At 38.7% G+C, this 14,647-nt stretch overlaps 1 protein-coding gene across 4 annotated transcripts in view; it reads right to left on the reverse strand.

Moving 5' to 3' along the window:
* Positions 1–14,035, reverse strand: part of ADGRG2 (adhesion G protein-coupled receptor G2) — a 59,179-nt gene extending 45,144 nt beyond the window's left edge. For 2 of the 4 annotated variants that reach the window (XM_085559167.1, XM_021552934.4), the window contains exons 1-2: positions 13,877–14,035; positions 3,057–3,175 (exon numbers count right to left, since the gene is read on the reverse strand). In XM_085559167.1, coding sequence (XP_085415293.1) covers positions 3,057–3,174 — 118 coding nt within the window. In that variant the 5' untranslated portion in view covers position 3,175; positions 13,877–14,035. Of the gene's footprint in view, positions 1–3,056; positions 3,176–13,760 lie in introns of all 4 variants that reach the window. The other 2 variants (XM_085559172.1, XM_085559160.1) reach the window with 1 other exon arrangement.
* Positions 14,036–14,647: the final 612 nt, after the last annotated feature.

Genomic DNA, 14,647 nt, shown 5'->3' on the forward strand with positions numbered 1-14,647 from the left:
CTAACAGAGGCATTCCTGTAGTCTCCTTGCATACAGACAATGCAATAAATTCCAAAGAGTAGCCATGAACACACCTTTATCACCACAGCACAGAAAAGGGAGCATAAGGGAAAGAATGCTTTGAACAGCTCCAGAGAAGAAAAATACAGAGTAAGGAAAATATAATAATTTATTATTATAAAATGATAATAATTAAAAAAAAAAAAAAACACAATTCGGAGTGAAGGAAATTCCATTCAGTAGCAATCATGGGCTAACTATTCAATGTCTTTTGCTGTATTTGGGCACATAAGCCTTTTCAGAAATGAAAATTTTTCTTCTTACTATACTTAACTCTCAGGGTCTGCGGTGCCGGAATGACCCCAAGATTGTAAAAATCCTTGTTTCCTAGCCAGTGCAGCCAAAGAAGGAGTCTGAAATGTGTAGGATCAGCTTCTCAAGGTCCTTAGCTACAACATTCTTTTTCTGACCTGCCGAGCTCCATCTAGCAAGGAGGCCATGGCATTCTGCGTTCCGCCTCGGGCAGCATTTACATTTTATATCAAAAATTATGTGTATTATGTTTACAATATTGTGCCAATACCTATCATCTATGTTAGACAGTGAGTCTCTACCTTAAACCAATAGAAAAGTGTTACCATCACACCAAGACACGGAGGACGAGTAGAAGGAGAAGTAGGCTAGGACACACCCAAATCCCTGCATCTCGACCCCCTGAATCCTAGTCTAAAAAATCCCAAAATTCTACTTTTTCACCCTGTGTTAATCCAAAGATCACACTACTCAAACCCTTGTGGCTTGTAATTCCTCGTACAGAGTTGGTGGCCTTTTCCATGGGCTAAAATCTAAGTCACCGGTGTTTTTGACTTCATGCCAGGGTCTCCGAGCCCCCTGCCAGGGTCTTGAGACAGCCAGGGCAGCCAGAGGGATGTCCTGGACTCTGACACTTATCTCTAAGAGATGTAAAACCTGGGGGGTTTGCCCTCATAAGCCCTAAAAGAAATCCTGAAATGTATGCACTTATATCCAAATGTTTAAAATTAATTTTCTGAGAATGACAACATAAACCAAAACTGCATCTCTTTTTTCTAAACATTTTTAGACTGTGATAATTGGTATCATTACAAGAGATAGCCAACTGTAGGTATTAAGAATTAGACCTACAGGAGCAGATTCTCTCAGTACATAAGCACCAGTGTTATTTTCCTTATATTACTAATAACCACTGTATCAGTATACAGCTGAGCATTAATACAGTCAGGTATTCCCCTAAATAAAAACAGTCACTAGTTTGTATGTCTGTACAATCTGGCTTTTAACTAGTAGCAATAGTTATTAACTTCCTTGCAAGTGTTTGCCACCTGTGACACATTTGGCTCACTACAGTCCATTAAGAGATGTCAAAAGATTCTTGTATACCCACGTATTCCACCTGGAGCTCATCACTGTTTTATAAAAGTCTAAAACGGTAAACTTTCTATGTGTGGGTCACATGATTCTGTTGAATATTTTTAAAATCTGAAGCTAAGAACTGTTTCCCCAAAATCAATTTCATCCCTCTTTTGCATTCACAGTTTTATTTGTTTAGCTGGGGACAAACAAGATCACATTATCCAGCATCCTGAGCATCAAAAAGAACACAGGAAGATCTTCTCTCTTCATATTTTTTGGAGAACACAAACATACTTTGACACCTCAGATGAGGAGAGAGCTGAGTAGAGATGCTGCTGACAGTACCAACTACTGACAGCCTAAAACCAAAACACTCCAATAAAATAGGGGGAAAACATAAACACACTCTTGTGTCAGTTTAGCTTTCCTTGATGATTAATGACAGTTATAAGCTATATAAAGGTGAAAAATGAAATCCCTCTTTGCTTGCTTCTTCAGAACTTTAGATATAGTTAAATTTTCCCTGGAAAAGTTCTTCTATGACATCCGTCGATCTGCTGAGCAGCTCTGTCCTTTTTACTATTTAAAGTACAAGAGGTTAATACCTCTCCATCTTATCAGCAGGTTTATCACCTGAATCTCAGATTCTGTCTCAATATAAACATTTTGTAAAAGTTACTGTATCTGGAGAATTAGAGTCAAAACTAATCTAGTCAGTAAATCATGAAACGTCATTGGTTGTACAACATCGTTAAGCAGGCATACTTAAATTGAAAAAATCAGTCACTAAATCAGAACTGCAAGTTCTGACCTAGAGTAAAATAACATGCCATGACACAGAAAGAAGGTTCTGAAACTAGCCATTAAGTACACAGCAAAAAACATTCTAATTTTTTTAATACACTAAGCACATTATTAACATGATAAATGCACTACACACTATTGATAAAGGAAGCTTTATGAATGACAAGCACTATTATCTTTATCAGCTGATGTCCAAAGCAGTAACAGACTAACCATCAGTTTACAGATCAGCTATGAAAAAACACAAATTATTTGACCTCACTTTATTCTACTTAACCTTACACAGAAACATCACTGTATCAGTTATCCACAAGAACCTTATGAATTTATTTTTCATTTACTGTTACATAAAGAGCATAAATTGCCAAGTTCAAATACTTCATTTCTCTTACATGTTTTGGGCCTTACTACCTTTTCCTTAGCCATATTCAGGTCCATGACCAAGATCAATGCAGATGTTCTACACTCACACACGCCCTAAATAGAGCAAAGCTCAAAGGATCTTGTGGTGTTTTTCTAAGAGCAGTGTAAAGGATTTAACAACATGTTCTGAAAATAGTAACACTTTCAGCTCAAAAAAAACCCAGCAATAATTCGTCTTGTTATTACAAATTTTGTTTTGGTTCTCTCCTCATCCACAGCCTAGAAGAAGTTACTACCAATTATTTTTTATGAAAACATAAAAAACATCCAAAATGCTAAGCACCAACTTTTCATTTCTTTTTAGTGACAGGTTTTCCTCTTGATTTCAAGAGGCAAAAATTAGCCTGGTTGAATATATTCAAAAGTCCTATTCATCAAGACTAATGGTATTTATTTAGAATACCAACACCAGACAAATCAGGAAAAAATTCTCTTACCTTTGCTTGCTGTAGCCAAGAACAACTGAAGTAAAAAGACTGCTTGAACAATCCTGAATCTCAACAAAATCTCCTGTATTCTGCCAACACAGCAGTGCTGTTTTCCCCAGGCAACCATTCTAGAAGAAGCAGATAAATAAATAAACCACAATGACTAGAAAACACGTAGGTGTATAGACATTATGACAAAATATGTTTCCAACATGAGCATAAATCTTCTCAACCCTGTTATACTATTGGGTATATATTGCGCAGAAATGCACAGATACTCTGCGCACATATATTGCCCAGACACTAAGAGAGAAAGAAATGTTTGCTGAAAGGAAAAAAAAAAGCCCAAAACCAAAGAAAACCATCCAAGCTCTAATTCTCCAAAGACTACAAACACATCAGAGCATGGCCATGGCTCCTTGCATAAATAAGACTTTCAGCACTTGAAAAACAAACAAAAGATTCACACACAACAACATAAAACACAAACAAAAGCTGACAGAACAATCATAGAAAGGTTGTCCAAAAGCTTTAATAATCTCAGTAAGTATGTAAGAAAGCATCTCTTCAGTCCACTACCCATACACTCTAACAGCTACAAATACCTGTGGGCAGCAAGTTCATGAACAATATCATGAAAACTTGGTTTGTTCACCTTTCTGTTTAATGTGAGCAACAGGACAAAAGAAAATGTGTAGGACAAAGAATATGCCTCCTATTATAAGAGATGTCATTCCATGATTTTTTTTAAGATCTTTTCAAAAAAAGGTCATCTGAATACTTTGCATGCTGAAATAAACATTCAGGTGCTTTTTCTTATATAAAAAAGTTTAGCTACAGAGTGGCAAGTGATTCTGTAGCTGATTATTGAAACATGCAAAGCAGTAAACTTTATATATTGAGTATCTTCCATGCATCAGCCTTAGGGTAGATCAGAGAATTCTGCCTGACACCAGAAGTTTAACTTGGTCATCACAAGTTGGGTGCATGTGCAAGTGTATTGGTTAACACTCACACTGCTCACAAACTGCACTGTACTTCTGCTCATGCTGTGTCAGGCTGCAGTAGCTTCCCTTCTTTTCAGGCATTGCTAAATGGTGAACTCTTTCAGGAGTTTTAAATTTTTTTTAAGGTTGGGGCTAAAATGTAATGTTTTTGCAAGATTCACACAAATGTAAATATTTATTAATTTACAATGGTTACTATGGGCTGAACTCTGCCAAAGAAGTGCCACAGGAATAAACTAAGAAACAGTGAAGTTGCTAAGTAATTGAAACTGAAAATTGATTAAACATACATGCAAATAAATTATAACAATATAACAACATAACATAGAAAGCATAAAACAAAGGATTTAAAAAAAATAAAGAGCACTGCAACATTGCTGCCAGTAGTTTCAAGAATTATGCAACATTTAATAACAAATTAAAAAAATAAATTCTTCTAATAAATAAAAAAAAAGCTGACAAAATAAATCATATGCTAAAACAATGGCCATACCTAATATACCCATTCCTATGCAGGAGCAGATCAAAACCAAACAAAAACAAGTAAAAAAAGGACAGAAATGTCAAATTTGGGCCTTGCTTTCTAAAGATCCCCAGGAAACGTTCAAACCTGTCCTCAGCTTGCTTCTCTGAATGCCTAAAATAATGTATTAATAAAGTTGTTCCATAAGCAACCTAAGTAGCAGAATTAAATTAATTAGCCTAAGAATCTGATAATGAAAATTGTTGCGCTTAAATATACCTGACAACTTCAAGGACTGTGCACTTACACAGTTGTTAAAAGGGTTAAAAGAGATGCTCATCCAAAAACTGTTTCCTTTCTTTGCTTATTTACATTTCCCAGTCTAGTCTCAAATTAGGTCATTTCCAAGCAAAATGAAGCTACATATCTATTCTTCCATTTTATGGGAAATCTTTTGTACACTAAACCATCAATCCATAGTAATGCATTCAGACAACAAAACAAACTCAACTTCCAGAATCCCTTTTCCCTACTACCTAGACACCAAGAATTGAAATGTGAATTGGATGGAGCCCAAAAATACTCAGTGGCATCCACAAGTAGCCATTGATGCTGGTAGTAAAGAGGCAAGCTGCTTGCTTTGTGTCACATATGATACTGATTGAGAACACACCTACATTCTCTGCTTTTTGTTTTCTCCTTAAGCCTCACTCCTGCAAACAGATACACATGAAATGAGCTGACTAGGACAGAGGTTTACTCCTGAACCACCAAGCAGGCCTTCTGTTTTGTTTGGCAGAGCTCATTAGACAATGATGTTAGTGTCCCACCCCCAGAAATAAAAACTACATTACAAAAACCTAAATTTGAGTACAGGAGCCAAGAAATTCTTGGTAGTGATTGCAGCCCTGTCTCAGCATTCTGTAGCCCTGAGGAGTTTGAATGGACCTTCCTCTAACTCTGGCATTTCAGAGGAAGCTTTGCTAATATTTGTCCAGTGTTTAAACAAAAGGCTGTAATAAATACTTTCTGTACATTTAGGTTTTTGTCTCATCTGGGGTTTTTTGACATTGTACTCACTTCCAGAGTTGGGTCTGGAAAAGACAAGTAGGGACAGAATCAGAGCTTCTTGCTGACTGAACACAGTCACAGCAAGAACTCCAAAACTATTCAAAGCTATGAAGGAAAATTAATGATCCCAGGCAAAGCAATAAAATCCAGATAACATGAGTATAAAGTGAAATACTAACATGGTCAGCTCAACTTTGAACACTTACATTAGTTCAAGACCTGTTCCAATGTTGATATAAAATATACAATTAAAAGAGTTGGGAAAATAATATTTTTGTTCCTTTATTTTTGCAACAAGGTTGTTAAGACACTACCAAAGAAAAATATGCTGCTATCTTTGGTACATTTTTTAAGAAAAAAAAACAATATATAAAATACAATTTCGCCATATCTATTCAAATAAAGATCATATAATACATACCAAAACATTTGGTCATTATGTTCTTCTTAAACTTATTTAAACCCTTTCCTGTATTAGAATCTTAGATCTTTATTCTTAATGATCCTGAACAGTAATGTAATTGCAGATACATAGTTGTGAACATTACAGAATTAGGCATACGGGATTATTTTCATTTGTTATTAATTTGCTCATGTGTTCAAATGAACATTTGTATTTTTCTTCATAATAGATTAATACAGTGTGACTCAGGGAGCCCAGAACAACTATGCATAGTTTTTGCAGCAGGATGAAAAATTTTCACGTGTATATCAAGCAAATCTAATTAAGTACAACAGTTACTGAGCTACCCAAGTGTGGGAAAGAATTCTGTGCACAGACTTCAGGTAAAGATGTAACCAGCTGGCTTCACTTTCTCAGTTACAACTAGGCTGTTACATTTCTTTATGATCAGCAGAAAAAATGAAAATTCAAAACACAGAAATTAAAGGCTCAGGCATAAATCTGTTATGTCCTGTTTGCTCTCCATGAAGAGTGTCTTATTTTGACCAATGACAACCTTGTACCCAGGTCTTACAACATTTCACACCATCTTATTAATTTGAAAGTCAAACTATAATTGAGAGTGCTTTTCTTGAAACAAATGTACAAACTTATTTTGAAAAATTTGACTTCTTTTGTTTGACTGTTGTGTTATACATGTCACAGTTCTGCATTAATATCACACTCTGCAAATTACAGACATTAGTGGAAACAAAGACAGGAAGATGGTATAAAAAAGGGGTCTGTATTCCTATCAATAATAATAATTAGCTTATGTCCTGCTATTTTACTTTACAACTTTCCAAGTGTGCACCCATATGGGATATATCAAGACATTTAGCACTTACCTTCAGCAACTGCTTGCCTTGTAGTACAGCAGATACTTGCCTCATAGTACAGCAGATATATTTTCATGGGATTAAAGCCAAAGAAAGTGCAAAACATAAACACAGCAGTTGTGTTCTGTAACATATTTTGTTACATCACTTTTGGAAAAATTTCACATCCAAATTTCACAATTCCTGTTGAGAATACATACTTACTGCATTTAATAAGCTATTAGTTCTTTTATGCTAAGTTTTAGCCAGAGCAGGTTCTCATTGCCAATGCATAAACAGCTGCTTATAGAACCTTACGTTGGAAATCATGGCCCAAAGCAATCATTCATTTACTTCCAATCATGCTGTCTATTTCTGTACCTCAAACTGCTTTGTTTAAGCCACACTTATTTAATCCATGGTCTTTGGGTATCATTCAATTTCCTGTATTATTCATCCCCTACTAAGATAGTGGATTTCAATAAAAATCTTTCCCAAATTTATAGAAGCTACTGCTTAGGAGGAGGATAATAAGGAATGGTAAGCTTCTGGCTGCTCTTCTGTGATATTCTGCCTTATTCAAGTCTATACCAGGTGACAAAAGGCTAAAACAAGGAAGAAAACACATCAAACTGCCCAGGTTTTTCCTTGATGTCTTTCCTTTCAGAATGTAAGACTGTAGACTTCTTCCATCAACTCCTTATATTTTCCAGACTGGAACCAAAATGAAGTGAAGTTTTAATTTTATTTTTTAAATTTTGGCTGAAGCAACTTAGATGTAATAGGGAAGACGCTTATGTTGGAAACTATTGTGTCACAGTGAATCTTGGCACATATGGAATTTACTGACTTAACAGCAGAAGTAGCACCATTGAGTTCAAATTGTTGTTCCATGGGGGGTTCCTTATGTGTTTTTCCAGAAGACAGTAATAGGACTATTACTGTCTGATAATAACAGTTTGGTTTTCCTTATTTTTTTTCCAGTGTTAATCATGTCTGTAAAAACTGTATTCTATATAGCCACTTTATGTAAAACACCAGCTTTTTCTAAGACTGTAATGTAATGTGTGCAAGTTCAAGGACCTTCCTCCTGACATAAATCATCACTGTTTTCTAAGATATTAAATATTTTATTTTTTAATAAGTTGGTTTATAGAGAGCAAAAAGCCACTTAAGCACAGACATCAGTCATCTGCAAAACTCATAGCTGGTTCATTGAGTTCTTCAGAAAACTGGAAGGTGAACTCTCTGAGAAATCCATTCTTTCGTTTAGCCTTTCAACTGTTACAGGATACTGGCATTAGAATCCCTCTTTAATATATTTTATTTTATAAATGCCCAGCTGTGCAAGCCAAGGTCTGCCTTCAATTAAACTCACATATCTCCCCCTAGAGAGCTCCCTTCATGTTAAAGAACAAACTTAATTACTTAGGAATCAGGAGTGGAATGTGTTATCTCCCTTATGGACTTTAGGGCCAAAAAACCTGCACTTTTGGTACTTAATTATCTTGTACTGCAACTTGTGCTCTAGATAGTGCAAAAATAGGACAGGGGGCAATTACAGGAAAGTTTTGTTCCCTCTTACCCAAACTGGAAATGTTTCATATCCAATGGTCACCCGGGAGATGAGTAAGAGACCTTTCTCTAGCTCTTATAAAAATTTTAAACTATCCAGGAAATCCTTGTCTGCATGGTGTATTCCCTCAAGAGCACAGTTTTACCCATACCCTCTATTAATTCTAGAGCAAACTAAAAAACCCTTCACTGACAATGCCTGAGCAGGTTTCCTCTTAAAAGAGTTTACAAAGTACTCATGAAGCACAACAAGCAAAGATGCAATAAAAGTAGTTTGCCAGAAGTCTGATTATTTCAATTTTGGACAGGTTGCTTACATTTTCACTAATACTTTATGGTATGGAAGTATACAGGTTTAATGGAGGTGGGAAACAACAAGAAGTGTTCTGCAGAGTAGAAGACCACACAAAGGTTGGCACATCAGAAAAGATTAAAAGAACACTATGCATGCACCTTGAGCCATACAAAAGCATAAGAAAGGGTATACAGAGATATAAGCACAAAAAAGTGCACAAAAAGTTTTCAAAAAACTTTGTATTCAGCTACAGGACTTGATTTGATGGAGAGAGAAAGACAAAGACTTTTCTAAACCTCAAATATTCATATCAGTGAACAATGTAAGCAGGCTATGAGGAGTCAGGTGAGTGCTAGGCATGCCAAAAATAAGACTGTCCAGCTCATGCTTTCAATTTTCCTACTTTACAAAAAAAAAGAAAAAAAAAAAAAAAAAAAAAAGAGTTCTGAAAGTTTCATCTTACCATAAGTGAAGGAAAAGAAAAAGTAAATAATTGTTTCTGCTCAGTTTATACTTTTCTTTCACATCTCTCTTCCAAGTTCTCTTGACTTGAATAGCAACACCCTAAAAATAACTGATTTCATCCTAAGCTTCACTCTATGGACTTAACAGGTCTCTTGGATCTTGTACTTGGAGCCATTAAAATGTCTCTGGAAGCCAAGAAGCAGAGTATTTGATGGAGATTTTTGGTTGAAAGAGGGGGGTGGGGGTGGTTTATAGCAGTCTCTCAGACTTTTCAGTCAACAGCCCAATGACCAAAACTAATAGTTTGTACCACAGAGATAAAACTCTGGAAGTTTGGAAGGAATGGCTGCACTGAAGCAAACATGTTCCAAAGTCCCACTAGAATTCTGATCTAGAATATAGCACCATTACCCTACACAGCCTAAGGAAATACAGTCATATTGGCACTTCAGTCTCCACATGGGGTATATCTTTAGGGAACCTCTATTAAGAGGTTCTAGGAAACAGTGTTATGCCAGAACAGCATTCTGGGCCTCCTTTAGTACTTCTCCTCCTCAAAGTTCAATATAAGTGTCTGCAGAGGAACAGGAGATGGTACCATTGCCCATGTTAGACTACCACAACTGAAACAAGTTAGTCAACAGCAAACATTCATAAACACTTGGAAATCATCACACAGGTGAGTAGATGACTTGAAAACAGCTCCAGAAAAGTTTATTCAAATCTGAGCCATTCCTGTGTGCACCCCCACAAATGTATCAGCTCAAAAAATTCACTTTGTACAACTACAAGCCACATGGCTTTTTCCACCATCATCACCTCTATAAAAAAAGTCATTCACCTTCTCAGAAATAAACTACAATCGCCACATTGCTGACTTGCCGAAACATAGATGAGGGTGAAAAAAGGAAAGCATTTTTAATCCAACTTATATGAACACATGGACTATGCTATGAATAATCGAGGAAAAAAATCACTTCAAAACACAAATCCCATCAGAAACCCATTCAGTCAGCTTATGTCCATAATTAATTTGTTGCAAAAGAAACAAAGGAATTCTAAGTGTGGTTGGGAACTTTAGAACTTAAACAGGGAATTTAACAGCATTCACAATCAGGCATGCTTAAATATTTAATAAATCCAGGCAGAGAGGTACAGTCCTTTTTTTCTCTAAAGAAAGGGACTTACTCAGATAATATTTTGACCACTAAAAGTATCAGTAAAAGGTAAGTTTTGTTATATATGCACAACAACATTTCCACAATTATCATAATCACATTATTATTTGTCTTTCTAATTCTACCATTTCTAGACGTGTCAAACATGGCAACTTCCAGCAAACCTTCTGATGGATCTCTTAGACCTTAAGTCCTCAATTGTTCCTTTAAGGAACACCATAAATGAGAAAATGGTGCTTAATTTGTGAGGCGTTATTTTTTGATAACTATCACATCCCTTGAGGTACTCATGCAAATTTCACTAAACAGAAATATTGTGCTAAATTCTAGCAATTTTCTATAAATTCTACAGACTGAAAAATTATTTTAAGTAGACAAAGGAATTTTATAAAGTATTTATATCCTATCTACTGGCTCATCTATTATAACTGTCATTCTACAGTTTTCTTTTAAAATAAACAAAAATAAGCTCATTATGTTACTAACTATACTTTTTCTCCGCGCTGTTAAGAACACCATATTTAAGCCAGCAGAATAGGACCTAGAGCAGAACAAAATCACATTTTTATCTGGCACTAGCTGAAAAGCAGCTGTTGTGCCAAACAGTATTTAAAGTTCTGTGTTACAAAAGTCATCAATAAAAGAAAGACAGAAAATGCTGAGTCAGAGACTTAATCTGCCAGACGCACTTCTAAAACCTTGTATCAGTTCCACTGCACGACACCTGCAAAAAGACTATCCTGGATCTGATGGAGGTAGCAATCACAGGTTAAATACCTGTGGCATACAAAATATTCAGCTCACACCTGAAGACAAATCCATGTGACTCATGCAGGAAGGAGTTTGAGATCTATTTTTTTGGTCTTTCATTTCATGTCAGCTACAAAAGACCCTTTGCCCATCCTGAACAACAATAAATTTCAAAGGTATTTTGTCACAAAAAGAATGCAAGACTCTCAAGCAATTGAATCTTATTAATACCATATAGTTATACAAGCCTGTCTTTTTCATAAAGCAATTATAAAGCCTTTCCAAACTATAACTCCACCAGGAATTTATGACTGGAAAGAGTAAGACCCTCATAACATCTGTCTAACAAACAAAACTATCAACTCCATTCATGTTCACAAGCTGAGTAACACCTACCAACAAATGAATAGTCTCTAAACCCTTGCATCTGGAACTGAAGCTAGATATACAAGCCACTAGTAGACTTACCATTTATCATAAAGCTAACATTTCAGGGCAAATAACATGACTTATTCATGCTAATTTTTACACTGGAGTCTATGAGATTATTTGCATGAACTACCCTTACTTTGGTTTTCAAATAATCTAATCTAATATTCCACTGAAAACATGAAACTCAAGATTTCAAAGTTTTACAGTTTTTAAGCTAAACTGCATTTGCCAAGGCCAGTGATCATGCTACATATCAAGAACTAAAATTTGTTCACATTTAACAAGAGTTATTCTCCCGTGACCTCTCAAACTTTCTCAATCTGCCAGCACTCTACAGTTACTAGTGGAAGACCTAAGAGTACTCACAGCACAAAAACTGTAAATGGAGTAATTAACTTGAGAATGGGAATCTAGTCCTTCATCTCTCTCCAACTGGCCCTAATCTGAGCCAGTTTCTGTTGATGTATAAGAAACAGAAGTTTAACATTAAATTTGGAAGGCACTGAAGAAAAAAAACATGCTAACAAACTCCATTTGATCTACCAAATTACCTTAAGACACTAAAGTAATATTAGTAAAGATACCAATAACACTATTTCACTTGGTACCATAGTAGAAATGACATAATATTATTTTACAGTGTAAGTAGAAAATTTTGTGGCTCCAATTTGTATTTGAGCAAATTTTGTTTATGTGCAATTTCTTTCCTGCATCTTCTTTCACAGCAATCCACTTCAAAGATTTGTCTTCATCATTAAATTATAAGTGTGCTTCCTCAGTGAAGACAAGTACTTGGAGATCCTCCTAAGCAAAGACATGTTTTTCATTCTTTACTTTAATTCAATAAACACACTACTGGTCACCTAGCAGAGGAACAAATTTTGCTTGTTTCCCCCATGGAAACAGTTACAGAAGTCTGCTTTCCACCTGGGAATACCCTTAAGGTCAAAAGCTTAAGAACAGGAATATCAGCTCGTGCAGTTCTCTTCTGGTGATGATGTACTCTGTTAGCCTATGCAAGCAACAGTGAGGAGGAACGTGTTCTGAGTAGACACACATAACACCAGATCTACTTTTTCAGTACAAGTGACAGAACTCAAGACACAACTAATTTGCTTTGGGATTGATATCTCTTAGATCTGGACATTGTAAACTCTATTTTGGCTCATGTTGAAGCCCATTCCAACACACCTTCAGGATCAGCTCAAACTAATTTGAGCAGGGAGGTTGATTCAGATGATCCACTGTGGTTCCTCCCAACATTACCAATTCTGTGATTTCATGGCAGTCCAAACCCGCCTAGGCTTGTACAATCACACATTTAATTTGCTGGATAAACACATCTTGAACTAGTTTACAAACATTTATTCCCTGTTTCCACATAAATCAATATAAGAAAATAACACAGTAAAGCAACAGAGTTCAGTACTGTAACAAGTATTATCCATGAATGAAGAAACCTATATATTTCCAAAGCAAAAATAAATTCAGTAAAGAAAGGATGCTTCTAGCACACTGAGCCAGTGAACATGACAAAAAAAAAAAAAAAAAAAAAAAACCAAGACAACCCTCCCACTCGAAATAATCACTTTCATCGATACAGGTTTCCTGGCAGAATGTATACAAAAGAAGTAGGGAAAACTATTAAGCTGAATATATTCTCTGCACCTGTTCCCACAGAAAACGGGTTTGAGAGCAAACCCCGATCTAGCAATACTGTCCCATCGGGACACTACCCTGTCTCTTCGTCTAAACGGCATTCAAACCCCACCAACGCCTCTACTAAAATCAGTCACTTTTTGGGCCAATTTAACCGGTACTAAACGTTTCTCGCCGCTGACTGATTAAGCACTTAAGATAACACCGGCGAGCCGAAGGAGAGCTTTCGGCCAGCCCCCGAGTGTACCTGGGAGCAGCGCGGCCCCGCACGGCGGCCTCGCCCGCACCGGCCCGGCGCGAGTCCCAACGGGCCCGGCCCGCCCGGACCTCCCCTGCAGCCCCCGGCCGGGCGAGACCCGCGCCGCCTCCCGGGGCAGGACCGCGACTAAGCGGGAGCCGCGGGGCTCGCCCGCGAGGGTCGGAGCTCCCCGACCTGCGCTCCTCCGCCCCCGCGGGACTCCCCGCCCTAGCCTCGCTCGCCCCTCCGGGAAGAGTCGGCGGGAGAGCCCATCCCGAGGGAGCCGCGCACCTCCCGGCCGGCCCCGCAGAGTCGCTCACCTCCACCCGCCTCAGGGCGATTCCCATCCCGCAGCCGCCGCGCTGCCCGTCCCGCCCGCCCCCGGGAGCCCGCCGCCCCCGGCCGCCGCTGCTCCCGCGAGCCCGCAGCCGCTCACCTGGCGCCCGCCCCGGCCGCGCCGTCCCGTCCCGGCCGCGCCGCTCGCTCAGCACTGGGCACGGCAGGCGCGCCGGCGGCCCCGGCAGCTGGGACAGCCACTGGACGGGGGCGGAGGCAGGCGAGGGAGGTGCTGCGGACAGCCGAGGGAAGCCGGCGCGGAGGCGGCCGGGGGAGCCGCCCGGGAGCGCCCCGCCGCCCCTCGGCAAGGCGGGCTCGGAGCCCGGCCCCTCCCGCCCGGCGGCCCCGCGGGTGCGGGCGCGGCCCCGGCCCGGCAGCAGCGCCGGCTGCGCTGGCACAAGGGCTGGGGACGCTCGGTGGCTGCGCGCAACCAACTCGGGGGCAGGAGCTACCACTGCGAATAAACTGCTCCACGTTCCTTAGTGGGCAACGTGTTCAGGCTTAAACCAGCCTTCTCTCTTGTTTACTTCGCCTTTAAAACAGCCTTATTGGTGGTGTAAATGAGTTTCACTATCACGACGTCAGAAAGCTGAAGCTGTGGCATTCCTCTTCCACTTTTCAATTGCTTGGAATGAAGCATATTCTTAAAAGGCAGGATTTTCTATGATTCATTTTATATCAAATGCTTAGGAGCTGCTCCTTGCGTGTAGGCTGGAGGTTTGGTACCTAGGCACTGCTGAAAAGAGAAAAAAAGCCTGGCTCCAGGGCATAGCTGGGGAAAGCACATGCAGAGGGAAAGGCTAGAGCTTTAGGCGACAACTCTTCTCAGTGTTGCTGAAAAGACAGGGTCAAATTTTAGGAACTCCACAGA

Source organism: Lonchura striata, chromosome 1, assembly GCF_050655825.1.
Source record: "Lonchura striata isolate lonStrDom1 chromosome 1, ASM5065582v1, whole genome shotgun sequence".
Taxonomy (NCBI): Eukaryota; Metazoa; Chordata; class Aves; order Passeriformes; family Estrildidae; genus Lonchura; species Lonchura striata.